At 46.6% G+C, this 17731-nt stretch overlaps 1 protein-coding gene across 11 annotated transcripts in view; it reads right to left on the reverse strand.

Moving 5' to 3' along the window:
* PLEKHA7 (pleckstrin homology domain containing A7) overlaps positions 1-17731 on the reverse strand; it is a 248434-nt gene that overhangs the window by 136945 nt on the left and 93758 nt on the right. For 2 of the 11 annotated variants that reach the window (XR_012518107.1, XM_074401136.1), the window contains exon 1: positions 17243-17689. The exons of 6 other annotated variants lie outside the window; for them this stretch is intronic. Coding sequence is in view for 3 of the 5 variants with exons in the window: in XM_074401136.1 (XP_074257237.1) it covers positions 17243-17475 (233 nt within the window). In the remaining 2 variants the exon portion in view is untranslated. Of the gene's footprint in view, positions 1-17242; positions 17690-17731 lie in introns of those variants that run through there. 3 more of the 11 variants (XR_012518109.1, XM_074401137.1, XM_074401138.1) reach the window with 2 other exon arrangements.

Below are 17731 nucleotides of genomic sequence, written 5' to 3' on the forward strand. Positions count from 1 at the left end.
GTATCAGAGCAAGATCCCATCTCCAATTTTAAAAATAGATTGATTAATTAAAATAAAATAAATGTTATTTCCCCACTCTCCCATAAAATCCAGAAGCTACCTTATGGTGAAGTGATTATGGCTACTTTCCCCCTTTGTCTCTATTATCTCATTTTTGATGTAATGCAGTTACATGACCTTCAGAGTAAAAAGTGATTTTTTAAAAAAAATTATATACTTTCCTCAAGGTCACCGTAACCCAAAGTATCTATTGGGCAATTTCTCTTTAAGCAACCTGAGCCCATTGCCCCTCCCCAAGCTGACTTCTTTGCTGCAGAGCCCCAGGGAAGAGCAAGACGAGGCCCTCTGGAGTGGAGCTGCAGAACCTCAGCCACACGCAATGCCACCGTACTGCTAAAAGGTGAAGAGCTGGGTAAGAAGGCCTCAGAAATGACTGGCAAGGGGGATCAGTTTGTTTTTCAGCTGTCTCTGTATTTCATTCTCTTAAACATTCTTCCCCAAAGCTCCCACTCCACCATCCCCTGGAATGAGGATGACGGATTAGGCGCTGAGTAATCATTAGTCTAACGACCCCACCTGAACTCAAAGCTGCAAACACTTTCAGTATGAAGTGTTTCATTAATTTAAGAAAGGAATCACCTCCACTTTACAGCTGAAGGAAGATGAGGCTCCAGAAGGTTAAGTCCCATCAGCCAAAACCCAGGCCTTGGTCTCTAAAGGCTGTGCTTTCCTCGATAGTAGCCCTCTAGGGCTCTGGAGTGAGGGACAGCTCTTCTCATGCAGGCTCTTGGCACTGCTGATGGCAGATGACAGCCTAACCAGCTGTCACCCAGTCAAAACAGCCATAGAAGTTCCAACTGGCCATCTGATAAAAAGCAGGACTATCATGGGCTGAACTGTATCCCCTTCAAATTAATATTCAAAGTCCTAACCCTAGAACTTCCCAATGTAACTGCTTAGAGATGAGATCATTAAAGAGGTGATGACATTAAAATGAGGTCTTTACAGTGGATCCTCATCCAATATGACTGGTGTTCTCATAAGAGGGGGGAATTTGGACACAGAGATGACTATATGAGGGTACAGAGAGAAGGTGGCAGACTTCAAGCCAAAGAGAGAAGTCTCAAAAGAAACCAAACCTGCCAACCTCTTGATCTCAGACTTTGAGCCCCTAGACTGAGAAAAACATTTCTTTTTTTTTTTTTTTCCAAGATGGAGTCTTGCTCTGTAGCCCAGGCTGATGTGCAAAGGCATGGTCTCGGCTCACTGCAACCTCCACTTCTGGGGTTCGAGCAATTCTCCTACCTTAGCCTCTCAAGTAGCTGGGATTACAGGCATGTGTCACCACACCCAGATAATTGTTGTATTTTTAATAGAGATGGTGTTTCACCATGTTGGCCAGACTGGTCTTGAACTCCTGACCTCAGGTGATCCACTCACCTCGGCCTCCCAAAGTGATGGGATTACAGGCATGAGCCACCATGCCAGGCCAAGAAATAAATTTCTATCATTAACGCTTCCCAGCCTGTGGTATTTTGTAATGCCAGCATTAGTACACCAACACAGGGACATTAAATGCTTCAAATTTGGCTGGAGGGAAGAAGCAGGCAGGTGGGGTTTACGGTAATCACCTCTACAGAAATCAGTACAACAGAGCTGGAACAAGCCAATTTAGGCTTCATAAATTGGAGGGATTTGAATCTCAGTTCTCCCTCCTACTCTGTGACCTTCACCTGTTTCCTCATTTACAAAACTGAGAAAGTTATAGTACCACCTTTGTAGAGTTTTGGGGTGGATTAAATGAGACATGCATTGTGGTGAACGCTTCACGTGCATTGGCATGCAGTACTCAACATCACCAAGTATCAATAACGCTAATAATATTAATACTGATATAGGAGCACATCGTAGTGGGAGAAACCGTGTGACCAAGGGATGGTGTTTGAAGTTACTGAGAAAACAAGCTTCGGTTTCTCAGTCTTTCTCTTTTAATATGTTCACACAGAAACTGGAGCCTCTTAATGTTCACTGCCTTTCCCCTCAAGATATTCCAAGAATCAGTGACAACCACGTCTTGTACTGTGTATATTCTGGTGAAATACTACCCCAAAATTACTGAGCAGAAAGAGACAGTCTCACAAGGCCTACATGGCAACATCTGAAGGAAAACAGAAGGCAGCAGCAGTGCCCTGGCTACAGAGTAGGGTCTGCTCCCCACCACCCTCTCCAAGGCAGCAGGCTAGACTGGTGCGATTACTGTGCTGAGAGCCTCAGCTCCATACAGCCTGGGCCCCTGTGACACTCTCACTCTGCCCCTGTGACACTTCAGTCATGCTCCCTCTCTGGGCTCAGTTTCCTCCTCTGCAAACTGAAGCACTGCACTAGCCGAGCTTTGCTGTGCCAAACAGCCCAAAGACCTTTATACTTAAGTTCATCTGCACGAATCTTTTGGCAGACTGATGCTTGCTTCACTGCCCAAATTCAGGCCTCATGTATGAATTAACCATGCTCCTCTCTGGGTCCTGGCAATGAGGGAAAATAAAGTGTCATGGTTTTACTTTTCATAACACATCTGACAGCCCTTCAGAAACTTCACCATAAAAAGAAACCGGCTGCTGCCAGAGGTAATAACCTAATGGCCAATCTTGCAGAGACAATGGCCCTAAAGAGATATGGCAATGGCCACCAAGAAGAGGGAGATCAAATTTAAAGTGGGAGAGCAGAAGATTAACTTTATGGGCAGATGACAAGGATAATATACTTGGCCAAATACAAGTCTGGAATTGCTGTGCTGAGTTCTGCACTTTTAAATTTGAGAAAATTTCAAGTGCTGGTAATTAGACCTGAATCTTATCAGTATCAATTAATCTATGAGTAATGTTTTATAAACACTTCCACATCTAAGGTGTCACTTAATTCTCATTCACAACAAACATTTCCCTCTATCATCATCAGATGAAGAAAGGAGCTCAGAAAGTTCAGTGACTTGCCTATGATCACACACCCAGAAAGTCCAGGGTGGCAGGCAAATCACAGATTGGAGTCCAAAGTCAGTAGTCTTTCCAAGCTTATTTATGCCTTCCTTCTGTAAGCCAAAACAAAAATGAGGAGAGAGCTGATATTCAGTGTGACTTCATTTATGTTTGTAATCCAGCATATTACCCAAGCTGGGAAGAAGACAGCTCTGCAAATTTTACAAATGAAGTCTCCAAATAAAAATAAATGTCATGGGATACCATTAGGGAACATCCCTGGAACACGGCTTCCCCCATTAAATCATCGGGTTGCAACTGGGACAATTTTGCGCCCCAGGGGACATCTGGCAATGCCTGGAGAGATTTTTGGTTGTCACAACTGGGAAGCACTACTGGCATCCAGGGGGTAAAAGCCAGCGATGCTGCTAAGCATCCTATAATACACAGGACAGCCCCCAGCAACAAAGAATAATCTGGTCCAAAATCAACAAGGGCACTCTCCATCTAAGCAAACTAGAGGAGCAGAAAGATGAACTACAGTTTGCAAAGAACAAAGCCCTATACAAATATGAGGCAGAGGTAACATTCTGGACTTGGCTTTGAGTTCTCCAAGGCTTGGCTCCAGCTATAACCTACTGTGTGATCCTGGGCAAGTCACTTAACCACTTTGTCACATTTCCTGACTGTAAAGCAAGGGCGATGTGACATTTTTTAACTGAAACATTCCTATATCTGATGACCTGAGTTCCTGGCTAAAATGTAAATTCCTAGGTTTTATTCCCAGAGAGTCCGCATTTTAAACAAGCACCCAGGAGGAATCTGTTATAGGTGAGTAGCAAATTGCAGTTTGAAATAGCAGGAAGAAATCAAAATGTGTGTATCTTTTTCTAAGCAGGATTAGCCAGTTTGGGGAATGATATCATCAGCACCCCAGATGTGAGGCCTCCTTACCTGTGGGAAAACTACAAGTGTTCTCTCAAGGGAGCTTCAACTTCTCTAAGGCTGAGAGGGCCAGGGAGGCAGCCCAACCACAAGACAAAAGCTAAGAGACAGCTGCAACCACAAAAACAGCCCTTCAACCTGGGAGGCTACGCTTGGAACAAGGCTCCAACCACAAACACCCCAGAGGGTGTTTGTGGGAGAAGGGCTAAGACTCAGGACATCAAGTCATGTGCATTAGCCAAAAAGAAGTGCAATCTTTCTCAGTCACAAAAAGGAACCCACAGCCAAACGCAAGCACACGCAGCCAAGGCGTCCGTTCACTCACGGCAGTAGTCTGGTCCCTTACTGACTCCTCTGGAAAGCGGTCTGTGCAACATTCAAGAGGAAACCGGCAGAAGTGAGGTCTCAGGGATAACAGAGAGCCATGAAGGGTTGAACATTCACTGCAGGTACCCATTACTTTGACCTGTCTTCTAGCACCAAACTGAAAAGCCATCCTCCACCATTCACTCACAACTCTGTTCCCACCCTCTCCCACCTGCTCCAGAAGTTTGAGAGAAAAGTGAATCTAGTCCCTGTGCTGATGAATCAAATAGGGACATATTCATACCCTGCTTCTTCCTTCTTATCTTTAACCTAAACCAAAGCACCCTCACCCTGTCCACGTCATCTGCTTAATTACCAGGCAGAGCGACATGGCCAGAGCACACTCTGGTAACAGAATGGGTGCAAGATGCATCTCTGGAGGCTTCCCATCAAGCCAATCCCCCACAGGAAAGCCCTGATGCAATGCTGTCATTTGGGACTTTATCCTTTCTGCTTCCAAAAAGGATGCAGAGTAAGCTATTGCTGCGTTGTCACAGGCTTCTACTATGTATCTTCCCATAAAAAGAAGCTGCTGATAGGGTATGGCAGACATGCCTTGCTCCTTATTGTGTGAAATGTTTCTAAAATGATGCCAGAGCTCCAGTTCAGAGTCTCTGGCACTGGGTCCCAGACATGTTTTTTAAAAGTTCCCCAAGGGATTCTAACGTGCAGCCAGGGGTGGCACTCACTGGGCTGAGGCCATGCAGCAGGGACTCTGGCCTCCAACTTCAACCTGCTAGGCTAAAAGTACAGTGGCATTCAGCACCAGAGAGTGTGGTATAACAATAAAGGAAGATAGAAAAAGCTTCCCCTCTTCAAAACGAGGACTAACACTCTGACATGGATATTTTAAATGAGAGCTGAAGAGCAGAGAACTAGCTTCTTTACTGAGTGCACAAAACCACTGGGTTTTGCCTTTAATGCTGATTTCATTTCAATCAAGACCTATACTGTACCAGGCACTGAAGAAGGGAATAGCAAAGTATAAAGCAAGGCACCTCGTCTTATGCAAGAAGAACTTCCAAGGAGGACAAGCTGGGAGCATCAAGCAGTTAACACTAAGGCAGGACCTCCTCTGCTGTGATGGAGGAGAGGGCAGGTTGCTGGAAAGGTCAGTCAGCCCAGGCTAGGTCCCCAGGAGGCTTCAGGCTCCACCTCCTCTGGGCTTCCAGCCATGCTCAGATACTCCCACAGGTGCTGCAAGGACTCAATTCTCAGTCTCTTTCCTGTGTGACTTGCTCCACCCTGCTGGCCAATTGCCAGCCAGCTCTATAATGCCTAAGTCAGGGGATACAAGGGGCCTCTTGCTACCCATGAAGTTGCAGCTATATTCATTTCCCTTCAAATTAACATCCTACTGCTCCGTAATAAAGCTGTCAGCTCTCGACAAAGGACCCACATTAAGAAAGGTGGCCAGGGCTCTTCTGGTGGAGGGCACAGCTGCTTTATACCAAGGGTGGGAAACCCAGGATGGGACCCTTCCCTCCCACACTGACAGCCGGATTTCCCATTACCAGAATGTTCTCAAACGCCCCTCCTTGCCTGGCCGTCTTCCTTTACTGTACATTTACCACTTGGCCAAAGCAACTGGGGCTGAAACACAATGAATCTCTGCTCCAGCCACATTTTTTTCCCCAGAGAATGAATCTGATAGACCTGCAGCATCCAGAGGAGAGCGCCACTCTGAATGCTAATTGCCCCCACAAGTTCTGCAGAGGGCAGGGGGGAGGCTGGGATGCACAGTATGGGCACTCTAGGATTCGGAAACCCTACCTGGCGTTATCAGCAACAACTCGATGCAAGGACCGCCCTCCCAGTCGCGACAGCAGTAGCCAGAGACCCTCAAGTTTCCTCCAGGGTAACATAAGGCTGGCAGCTGGAGTCACGGTGGTCAGGGGAGACAGGTGAACGAGGCTACCTGCAGACAGTGTGCCGCTTTGCTCCGCTCCACTCCACTGAGGGGAAGTGACAGCGGGTGAGGATTTAAGACGCAGCAGATGAGATTTAGGTTAGATTCACAGATGAACTTCCTGACAGAGAGGGAAGCACTGGAAAGACTGACCCAGTACTTAAATTTCACTGGTGAACCACAAGAGGCTGATTGTACTATCCGCCAGGAAGCAAGAGACCAGCGAGGAGGCAGCCTTCTGTGCACAACGGTCAGAAGCAGGGACCTCACCCAGGCTGGCCGCAGACACCTCACCACACCATAACATTTTTGTTTTTTAATATAAGGTAAATAGAAGAGTCCACCAACAAATACTTTTTTTTTTTTTTCCTTTTTTTTTGAGACAGAGTTTTGCTCTTGTTACCCAGGCTGGAGTGCAATGGCGCAATCTCAGCTCACTGCAATCTCCGCCTCCTGGTTTTAGGCAATTCTCCTGCCTCAGCCTCCTGAGTAGCTGGGATTACAGGCACGCACCACCATGCCCAGCTAATGTTTTTTATTTTTAGAGACGGGGTTTCACCATGTTTACCAGGATGGTCTCGATCTCTTGACCTCGTGATCCACCCTCCTCGGCCTCCCAAAGTGCTGGGATTACAGGCTTGAGCCACTGCGCCCGGCTCCAACAAATACTTTTAAATGTGCTTATTCTTTGACCAGGAATCCCAGATCCAGGAATATTTTAAAATCATTCTTTAAAAAGTCAAATATTTTTATGTATTTTAAAGTAGAAGCAATCTAAATGCCTAACTATGGAACAGGGAATGAATAAGAATATTATGGCATGTGTACACCACAGACTATTATGCAGCAAATAAAAATGTTCTTAAGGAACATGTAATGATCTGGGAAATTCACATGGTATCATAAGTGAATAAAGCATATTAAAATATGTATTTTACCAAAAAAGGAGGGAAATATACCAAAACATTAGCAGTAATCATCCCTGGATTTAGAATTAGACATTTTATTTTTTCTTTCTTGATACTTTCCAAATATTCTAAAATGAACACATTATTTGAATAATCAGAAAACATCGACATTTAAAAGGGGGAAAAAAGATCAGTCTCATCTCTGATGTACTCAGTGCCATAAATCTACTTCATCGGCACAACCATTATTCCCAGAAAGCAAAACAGTGCCACTCAATCTCGTACTTGGCAAGACAAACATCTTTGCTTCCAAAATGGCCCTGCGTACCCACTGCAGCCACCAGAAAAACATTGATCGGCATCTCCCGCCAGGAAGCACAGGGTCTTCCCCCTCAAGAATTCATGGGACTCTCATTCTATGACCAGACCTTTCTTCAAGTCCAATTACAATGTGCCTAAGTGAGTCTGAAAGGCAAGGGAGAAATGTGGAATCCTGCAAAGAATTGGGACTTACTGGATTAACCCTGGGAAATACTAAAGTAATCTAGAGTTCACCACTATTTACTGAACGTCCACTGCATGCCAGGAAAGGGACAGGATGCTTTCACATGCTTTGCAAAGTGGGAATCATTAGCCTTGTTTTACACATGAGAAAATGCAGGTTATAGAAATCAAGCCGACTTGCCTCAAATCACACAGACGGTAAGCGGCAGGACTGGGACTAAATGCTTGTCACCTGACCGGAGGACAAGAAAGGTTTTTCTCCTCAGCTGCCTCCAGCATTTGCGCCTTTGGAGAAAACATGATGCAGGCCACACCTCTCTCTCCTAGACTTATACCCCCACTCCTGGTGTCCTGAGACAGGCCACTCCACCTTTTCTTACCCACTTTCTATCTCCACCACGACCCACAAATGCAAATAGCCCCATGTGGACTCCTCAACGATCCACGGTGGCTGAATTCCCCAATGCACCTCAATGACTCTTAAGGATGACCTAGAACTGTGGGTCATCCTTAAGGGTCATCACTATCAAGGCCCTCTCCAGAGGTGTCTGAGACATGTTGCCTTCAGGGTCTCCTTGAAGTCACATCTCTGAGACAGGCAAGCCTCTTATCTCCTTTTACAGATGAGAAAACAGATTGAAAAGTAGGTTGACCTGCTCTAAGTCTAATAAGAAGCAGATCTAGGACTAGAACTCAGGTCCTCTCGTAACTGGCCGAGTGGCCTTTCTGCCACAGAAAACTGTGCTCAGAACTTGGGCTCTGAGACCTAAAGCCCTAGATTCTAATCTCAGCCCCACTACTTACTTACAAGCTGTGTGGTGCTGGGCCTGATCTTAAACCTAAGTCTCATTTCCCTCAATCACAGGATGAGTAAAACAGTCCCTACTTCAGAAAGTTGTTTTGAGGATTAGATGGGACAATGTGTAAAAAAAAGTCATTGCAGGCTGGGCTCAGTGGCTCACACCTGTAATCCCAGCACTCTGGGAGGCCGAGGCAGGGAGTTTGAGACCAGCCTGACCAACATGGAGAAACTCTGTCTCTACTAAAAATACAAAATTAGCCAGGCGTGGTGGCACATGCCTGTAATACCAGCTACTTGGGAGGCTCAGGCAGAAGAATTACTTGAACCTGGGAGGCAGAGGTTGCTGTGAGCTGAGATTGCCCCATTGCACTCTAGCCTAGGCAAAAAAAAAAAAAAAAAAAAAAAAAAAAAAAAAAAGCCATTGCAGTGCCTGGAACAGTTGACTCTATTATCACACAACCCTAAGGAGAAAGCACTTTTCAACGTATCTCCCCACTTATGCAAGGCCCAAAAGGCTTTAGTCTAAAAACAGAGTCATGGAGACTGCACCAATTTAGATGGAACCAGCTTTCTCCCTTGCAAGGACTGCCAGTAACCTCCACCTAGCTTTCAGATCTGACTGAGATGACTTTGATGCTCTTTTTTCTGCCATAAAGGCCCTTCCCTGCCTACCTTCCTCCAATTCTTCCTCAGTGCCACTTCTGATGCCAGGCTGGATTAGGTCCCACAGAATCCTGGATTTATAGCCCTATTGGAACACTACCACTATTATCAAAAGCAGCTGTTGAGATCGGCACGGTGGCTCATGCTTGTAATTCCAACACTTTGCGAGGCCAGGGAGGGCAGATCAATTGAGGTCAGCATCAACCTGGCCAGCATGGTGAAACCCCGTCTCTGCGAAAAACACAGAAATTAGCTGGGTGTGGTTGCGAGTGCCTGAAATCCCAGCTACTCACGAGGCTGAGTCAGGAGAATTGCTTGAATCCAGGAGGTGGAGGTTGTAGTGAGCCAAGTTTGTACCACTGCCCTCCACCCTGGGCGACAGAGAAGACCCTGTCTCAAAAAAAAATAAAAAATAAAAAATTAGCTGCTGACTTGCCTGTTTTCCCAACTAGACTAAGAGCTGCTTGAAGGCAGAGGTATGCTATATTCAGTTTATCTTCAGTGTCTACCTATATAAGCTTCCTATTGCTGCTATAACAAATTATCATAAATTTAGGAACTTATAACAACACAAATTTATCATCTTAAGGTTTCCAAGGTCAGATGTCCAAAATCAGTTTTATTGGACTGAAATCAAAGTGTCAGCAGAGCTGTGCTCCTCAGGAGGCCTTAGGACAGAAGCCATTCCTTGCCTCTTCCAGTTTCTAGAGGCTGCCCACATTCCTTGGCTCAAGGCCACAACACTCCAACACTCCTCCTATTTCCTTCCCTTCACTCTGATCTTATAAGGACCCTCTGATTACATGGGGCTCACCCAGATAATCCAGGATGATCTTCCCATCCCAAAATCCTTCCCTTCATCATATCTGAAAGTCCCTTTTCCCATATAAGGTAACACATTCACAGGTCCATGTTCATGGACATCTTTTGAGGGGCCCATCATTTGGCCCACTCCACTATCATAGCACCTACCACGTGGCAGATACACAGTAACTGTCTTGTGCAAGAGACTATGCTCCATGTGGTCCTAAAGCACTAAGAAGTTGAACCTTCGGCCGGGCGCGGTGGCTCAAGCCTGTAATCCCAGCACTTTGGGAGGCCGAGGCGGGTGGATCACGAGGTCGAGAGATCAAGACCATCCCGGTCAACATAGTGAAACCCCGTCTCTACTAAAAATACAAAAAATTAGCTGGGCATGGTGGCGCGTGCCTGTAATCCCAGCTACTCGGGAGGCTGAGGCAGGAGAATTGCCTGAACCCAGGAGGTGGAGGTTGCGGTGAGCCGAGATCGCGCCATTGCACTCCAGCCTGGGTAACAAGAGCGAAACTCTGTCTGAAAAAAAAAAAAAAAAAAAAAAGTTGAACCTTCTTGGCTGCTTTGGGAGGGACCTGAAGCTTGGATCCCATGTTATAGCCAAAATCTCCCACAAGGGGCCCTGAAAGTCATTCCTCTCTCTGTAACCTACAGCTCCGGGTTTCTTCAGCTAACTTGGAAGCAGCCCACACTGCACCTCCACACCACTCTAGGTAAATGCCTACTAGCTGATTCTCCGAACTCTGAAAGTATGGATAGATGACTCAATCTCAAGAGTCATTCACAATCTACATCTTCCTGGGGCTCAAAATTCACATGGCGTCATCACAACATGGACAGAAGCAGGATAAGGGTTCTATCACTGAATAGCATGAGTCAGATTTGATAAATACTGCACATTCTTTAAAATTCTATCAAAATCAAGCCTTAAATTATCAGGCTACAGTAGCAACCTAGCAACCCAACCACATTCATTGCCACTTGAGCCTGGGACCTAAACAAGAACATGTCAAATCCCAACAGGAGTCAGACCTAGGAGGAGAGGGGTCCCAGGCTCACTTACAGGTGACTATAAGGGGTAACTGGAGGAGCCCAAGCTGGGATCTGAACCCTCATTCTCCAACCTATCCTCTGTAACTTTGAGCTTTTTACTCAACTTCTCTGAGCTTTCTCAATATATACACATGTCAGTACAATGAGCCCATTGATACTGACCAACAGGTAAAATGCCCAGCAAGTAGTATGTTTTCACTAAGGGCTGGCTCCCTTCTACTTGCCCCCGAAATAATAAAGCAGGCCAGGCAGGTAAATCCATTAGGAGGGAGTGTAAACTGGTGTAAATGCACTGTTTCCCTAACTTTAACCACACATCGCTCATAGTGCCTCTATAATTCCTGCCACATCTTGTCCAACCTGTACTTCCACTTTTTTCCTTTAAATAGACAAGGACTCTACCTATATCCAAAGCAATAACAGCTGCCAAATGACTTTGATGTTCTAGTCATATTTTTCTTCAAACATACATGAAAAACATTATACACTCATATATCTTAAAAAAAAAAAAAAAAAAAAAAAAAAACCTATTAAGAAATATTCACCCCTAACCCAGGTGCAGTGGCTCATGCCTATAATCCCAGCTCTTTGGGAGGCCAAGATAGGCAGATCACCTGAGGTCAGCAGCTTGAGACCAGCCTGGCCAACATGGTGAAACCCCATCTCTACTAAAAAATACAAAAAAATTAGCCAGATGTGGTGGCGCATGCCTGTAATCCCAGCTACTCAGGAGATAGGCAGGAGGATTGCTTGAGGCCAGTTCAAGATCAGCCTGGGCAACATAGCAACATCTCATCTCAAAAAAAAGAGAAAAAAAACGTAGCCAAGCATGGTGGCTCACACCTGTAGTCCCACCTACTTGAAAGGCTGAATCAGGAACCCAGGAGTTGGAGGGTGCAATGAGCTATGATCACACTATTGCACTCCAGTCTGGGCAACAGAACAAGACCTCCTCTCTTAAAATTAAAAATTTGAAAGAAAGAAATTAAAAAGGATAGTTTAGATAACCTTTTCATTACCCTCCAGTTACAATACTCTGAGATTTATTATCAAATGACCCAAATAAACAAAAGATTCTAAGCAGGGAACTTTTTAAAAAAGACAAAAAATATTACTCAATATAAATAACTAGAATCAGAGAGAGAGAAAGGATGAGAGAAGGAATGACAAAGAGATAGGTACCATCCATTCCTTCTTCACAAAGGACTCTGATTTTGAGCTTCCCTTTTCTGGGATTTGTGATAGCGCCAGTTTTTCATAAGATAGGGCACTTGCTTTTGTAATGGGACAACCTGGATTTGGATCTCAGCTTGGGTGGCTGCTAGTTTTATCACCTTAGGCAAATGACCAAATGATTTAACCTCTGAGTTTCTACAGTTATAAAATGGGCAATACCTCCTTCACAAGGTTGATTGGGGATTAAGTGTGAGTAACTTGTATAAAGCACCTGGAAAGAGCTGGTTACCAGAGATGTTTGCTATTACTATCATGCCTGTACTAATTGGTTGAATACACATCTGCCTCTCCCACTTAATTGTAAACTGGAAGGGAGGAATGTCTTACTCATCTCTTTCCCCCATAGCACCTAGCACAGCGCTTTACAAAAAATAAAGAGCTTTACCTGAATTTGCAGGGAATCAAAGCTTACAGAAAGAATGCCTGTTCCAAGGCAGGAAACTAGATATGCCCAGAGATTTGTAAAAACGAGCAAATAGCAAAGACTCCTGACAAATACAAATGTCCCCATTTAAAAAAAAAAAAAAGAGAGAGAGAGAGAAGAGCTTTTTCAAAATCCATCAAAATGTAGACAGTGGTTGTCTTTGGTGCTTGGTCAATAATTTCCTCCTTCTATCTTCTTTGTAGTGTAATATTCTAAATTTCCCACAAAGTGTACATAATAGGAAAAATTATTAAAATTATTATCAGGATATATACGACCGCTTGCCTCTGAGTCCAAAAAGTCAGGGACCTGGAGTCCAGTCTCTGCCATTACATATCTGACTACCTGACTTCAGACATGTCACACCAAGTTCCAGTAAAGTGGCAGGAACGATGCCCACTCTGACAACACCAGTGGCTGCTATGAGAGCAGGGAGCACAGGTCTATGCTGTGGAAACCCTTTCTTTGCTAACCAGAGCTCTAGAATCTCTTAGGCATGCCTAGAGCCTTACCAGTGGCATCTCACTTTTTATTCCAAACCAGACCTGTATTGCTTTATTGGTGTCACACCTGCATAAATGTTGTTCATGTCATAAAGAGGAAATAACCCACAAAGTGACAAGCTTTTTGTAATCTTATAAAGATGCTACAAAAGTAATGAGAATGAATTTGGGGCTGTGATCATCACTCTGTTAATGAGCATCACCCATGTCTGAAACACCACCAGCTGGGAGCCCCTATTTTCACAGGGTGTTTTTTTCTTCCTTTAAAAATTTTTTTCTAACGCACTGAGAACTTCAGACCTCCGCTCACTGGCAGATCATCTGGAACAGAGCAAAACAACTTACCATACACATCAGAAAGAAAGATGGGACCTTGAAAACTCTGAGCCTAACCGTCAGCTCTAGACCAAGTATTTCCCCTGCCTAAAGTCAAACCAAACTAGCAACCGCTTTCTTAAAAAGAACTACTAGGTAGGATGAGTGCAAGAGGGTTATAGTTCCATGCAAGTGACACTCAAAAGTCACAGACAAGAAGGCACTGTGTCCATCAGCCCCACAGAGTCCATGGATGAGGGGGCAGAGAGGGGCACCAAAATAGCACACTTATTTAACAAACTTAGATTCGGATTTGGCCTGGGATGTTAGAATAGGTCAGTGGAAGAAAGGCAGCATGCAAACAGATTTGTAGGAACTTTAGTTTATTCCTACTCTGGGAGATAGGTCTTCAGATGCATGATTTCCAATAAGGAATCCGCTATCCAACAATAACAATTACAATCCCTAACAGCTCAACGTCTTCATCAATGAAATGTGGATAATAAATAAGTTGCATCATAACTTGCTGTGAGAATTCAATGAGATAATATATGAACATGCTGAGCTCACTGTCTGGTACCTAGTCAGCTATCAATAATATGTAATGCCGCATTACAGTTGAGCACACGTTATCCTATTTGAGCATAAGAACAACCATGAGAGGCAGGTTTCATTATTCTCACAGGACACTGGCTCGAAGAGATGAAAGGACTCGTCTAGAGTCATGCAGCTAAAATGTGGCAGGTATCCGGTTGCTCTTAGGACTAACATTCCCTAATCCTGGCTGGACCAGAGAAGCCTGCTTCAGCAGGAGTTTGAGCAGGTGACCTTTCCAGTTCAGCTGTGCTGTGTGCCTGCAGTCAGAGATTCACGGTTCTCCGGGGCCGTTGTGAATAACTGGAGGCTAGAAACAGGTTTGATGTGGAAGTCAGATGAAATCCTTCTAGGACAGTTGTCACATCTGAACCTAGGAGCCCAGGTATGGCCTCCGGTAGCAGCACAAAATACCTTTGTGACATTCTTATTTTCTACCTTAAAATACAAACCAAAACCAAAAAACCTCTCAGCTATTGATCCAAGGACTCTCTAGCTGCCTTAATTAAGGAAAAATGATAGCTACCGATTGGTAAAAACTGTGTTAAGTCCTTTACAATCATCTCATACAATTCTCACAATTGTCCTAGGAAGGAGGGAGTGGCCTTATCCCTATTTAACAAACAGGCAAAGAAACTGGGACTCAGGATGAAGGACACAAAGCTAATCAGCAGAGACTGAGTTTGAACTCAACTCCCCCAAATAAACGGCCACACTGCTTCAATTAACCCCTCACTCTCCCCTCATTCCTGGGCACTCACAGTGTATAGGCCTGGAACACCGGCCTCTTTTCCCTTCACCAGATACAGTACAAACTCTAGATTGGAACTTCGTGCTTTTGTAAATCAAGACTGCAAGGGCTGCCAGGGTCCTTAGTCTATTTCTCCTCCTGATCTTGCCTGAGTTAGAACCATCAGAGCCCTCTTCTCTTAGCCTAGGGAGCTTCTCCTGCCACCCATCCAGGGAAAAGTCTCCCTGCCACAGCTGCTACTGAGGAACTCAGTAACCACCATCAACCAGGTGCCCCTTTTAAGAAGGAGGAGAGAAGACAAGCTAAGTTGCTGGTGCAGAGAGACGGGCTGCGCCTTTTCCCTGACGGCAGGGGGAAGTCGGGCCTCAAAACAGAGGCCTCCACTGATGTTGGACTCACCATAGCCTGCTCCATTCAGTGCAGACATTAGGAGCAAGACACATGGGAAATTTCCAGGCTAGCCCTACTCAGTCCTGTCCTCACAACCCATAGTGACCATGACATCCTTGCCCCATAATCCCACGGCCTGATAACTGCCTCACATTCCCCGTAACTTATAACCTCTGATGCCCTCTCACTCAACTAAGTACCCTAGGGACCCCACTGTCCACCTACTCTTTTCAGAATCGCCTTGGATAGTAGCTGCTCCAGGCCATGGCTGGGCCATTATCCACAAATACGCAGCCATGACCAGCAGGCCAAAAGGTAAGATATTAGATGGCGGGCTTGAACAGACTTTCCATAATGGAAAAACCTTGTTCCTAATCAAGGCCATCTTCAAATCCTCAACTCACAGAGTACTAGCAGCTCGGGGCAGGATTGGAGAAGGTGGCACTCTATAAGCAAGAGCCCCGTGTGTTAGGGGAGGGCTGCCATGGAGTGTATGCACCACGAACCCAGGTGGCAGGGCAGGTGGTACTGATTCCCCAATAACCCAGGGTATCAGAGTCAACAGGCCCTTTAAAGCCACGCCTTCCTTCACTCATTTCCTCCCTGGAAGGCTGGAGTGAGGTGGGGACTGGAGCAGCCCAGCCCATGGAGACCAGAGCAGGGAGGCAGAGGAAGTCAAGTTACTGAGGAAGGGCACAGAAAATTGGGAGGAGGGGGAGAGAGCACAGCAGTTTGTCTCAGAACACCTCTCTGATACACAGCCCACACCCAGAGCTAAAATCTGCCTCCCTGCACTCCTTGCCTCCCATAAGCCCACCCCACTCCCCACACTTCTTGCCTTTGCCCCTCCCCCCTTACATGAGCCCAGCCCCCTCTTACACTCCCCAGAATGTCAACTTCCAAGACATGCTCATCATCTTCATCACACTTACTCTACAGTCCTTCGACCCTTCCATTAGCAGGACTGAAAACTCTATCCTAAGCCAGCACATAGCTTCCCAGGTCTCTAAGGCACAATGCTACCAGGAAGGCTGAGTTTCACAACTCTTCTCAGGCCCCAGCTGGGGTAGAAAATCTCCTCAGGCCTGCCTCCAACCAGTCCCCGTCCCTCCCACCTCCCCAGAGCCCAGCCTGGTCCACAGCCCTCCATTTAAGGCTGGGCCCTTCCATTCCCATTCATTAGGGCCCCACCCAGAAATACCCCAGCACACACACAGGACACCTTGTACAACTACCGGTCTCAGACCCACCCTCTCTCTGACAAGGACCGGAGGGAAACTGAAACTGCCTGAGGGAGGAGCCTCATTCTGCCTTCTCTATTCCCCACCTGGACTTCCCTGCTCCCCTCGGGCTGAGGATCCGGGAGACAGGTCAAGTGACACCTGACAGGCACCTCTTCCTCTGCCCACAGCCCCTAGGCCTGAAAATACACCCGAGAGCACTGGTGGAGCATGCAGGAGGTTTTCAGGCACTGGGACTGGGACAGGGCAACATTTTTCCATTTTCAGAATGTTTCAGACTCTACCTGCTGAGAGGACTCAGGTCTCTCACACCTGATCTGGAAGCTTCCTCAGGAAGCTGTCTTGAGGAAGGGGATGGAAGTGAGATTCTTTTCGTAAGGCAAAGGAGGAGGGGTACAGGCTGGTTCTAAAGTAGATTAAAAACTGAGGGATGCACCCTTTCTGTCCTCCGGGAGGAGACGGGGCTGTCCCACCGACAGAGAAAGGGGAACCCTTCGGAGGCAGTGCTGGTGCCTTGGGGGAATGCCCTTATCCTTCTCAGGAAACAGACTGCAATACCTTGGGCTTAAACCTTGCTTGCCAAAGCCAAAAAAGAAAGAGGGAGGCCTGCAACCAACCAACCTTATTTCCAGATCTCCGCTCTCCAGCCTAGAATCATTAATAATTAACTTGCCTACCTAGGAGCTTGCCGGCGTTGCCATAAAAGATGAGTAATGGCACCGGAGTCCCAGCCCCATGCCCGCGGGCTTCAGGGTTCGGGGCTGGGATGGGCGCCTGGAACAAAGCCTCTGCATTCCTCTGGGAAGGTGTGTCTCAAACCAGAGCTGTCACCGGCGAGAAGCTGACCCCTTACCTCCTCCGTAGCCGGCTCCAGGCAAATGTGGGTAGAGAGAAAGGGCAGGCGCCCTGGCACGCCGGGCGGAACGCTTGGAGGGGTCGCCTTTGCCCACCTCCCGGTCCCCACCCCCTCCGCTGCTGGCCAGTTGCTGTCCCCGCAGCCCGCACGCCTCCGGGGCCGTGGGGTCCCCAACCACAGCCGATTTCGGGAAGCGGCGCTGTCTGCTGCTGAGATAATCCTGTTACCATGAACGCAGGCTGTACTTGGAGACCCGATTTTTAAAAGCAACAAGGCAGCTCCCTTGGCGTCCTTCCCGAGGAGTAACCCAAAGCCGGACGCCGGCTCAATGAATTCTCTCGCAGAAACTCCAGCGGCCAGCTACAGCTCCCTCGCTCATGGCTGGCCGGGGACTAGCCGGCTGCGGTCACGCCCGCGCCCAGACACAAAGCGCCTCCAAAGGGAGCCCGTGCACCCTGCGCCCCCGCAGCCCGCAGACCCCCCAAA

Source organism: Saimiri boliviensis, chromosome 6 (assembly GCF_048565385.1).
Source record: "Saimiri boliviensis isolate mSaiBol1 chromosome 6, mSaiBol1.pri, whole genome shotgun sequence".
NCBI classification, from domain to species: Eukaryota; Metazoa; Chordata; class Mammalia; order Primates; family Cebidae; genus Saimiri; species Saimiri boliviensis.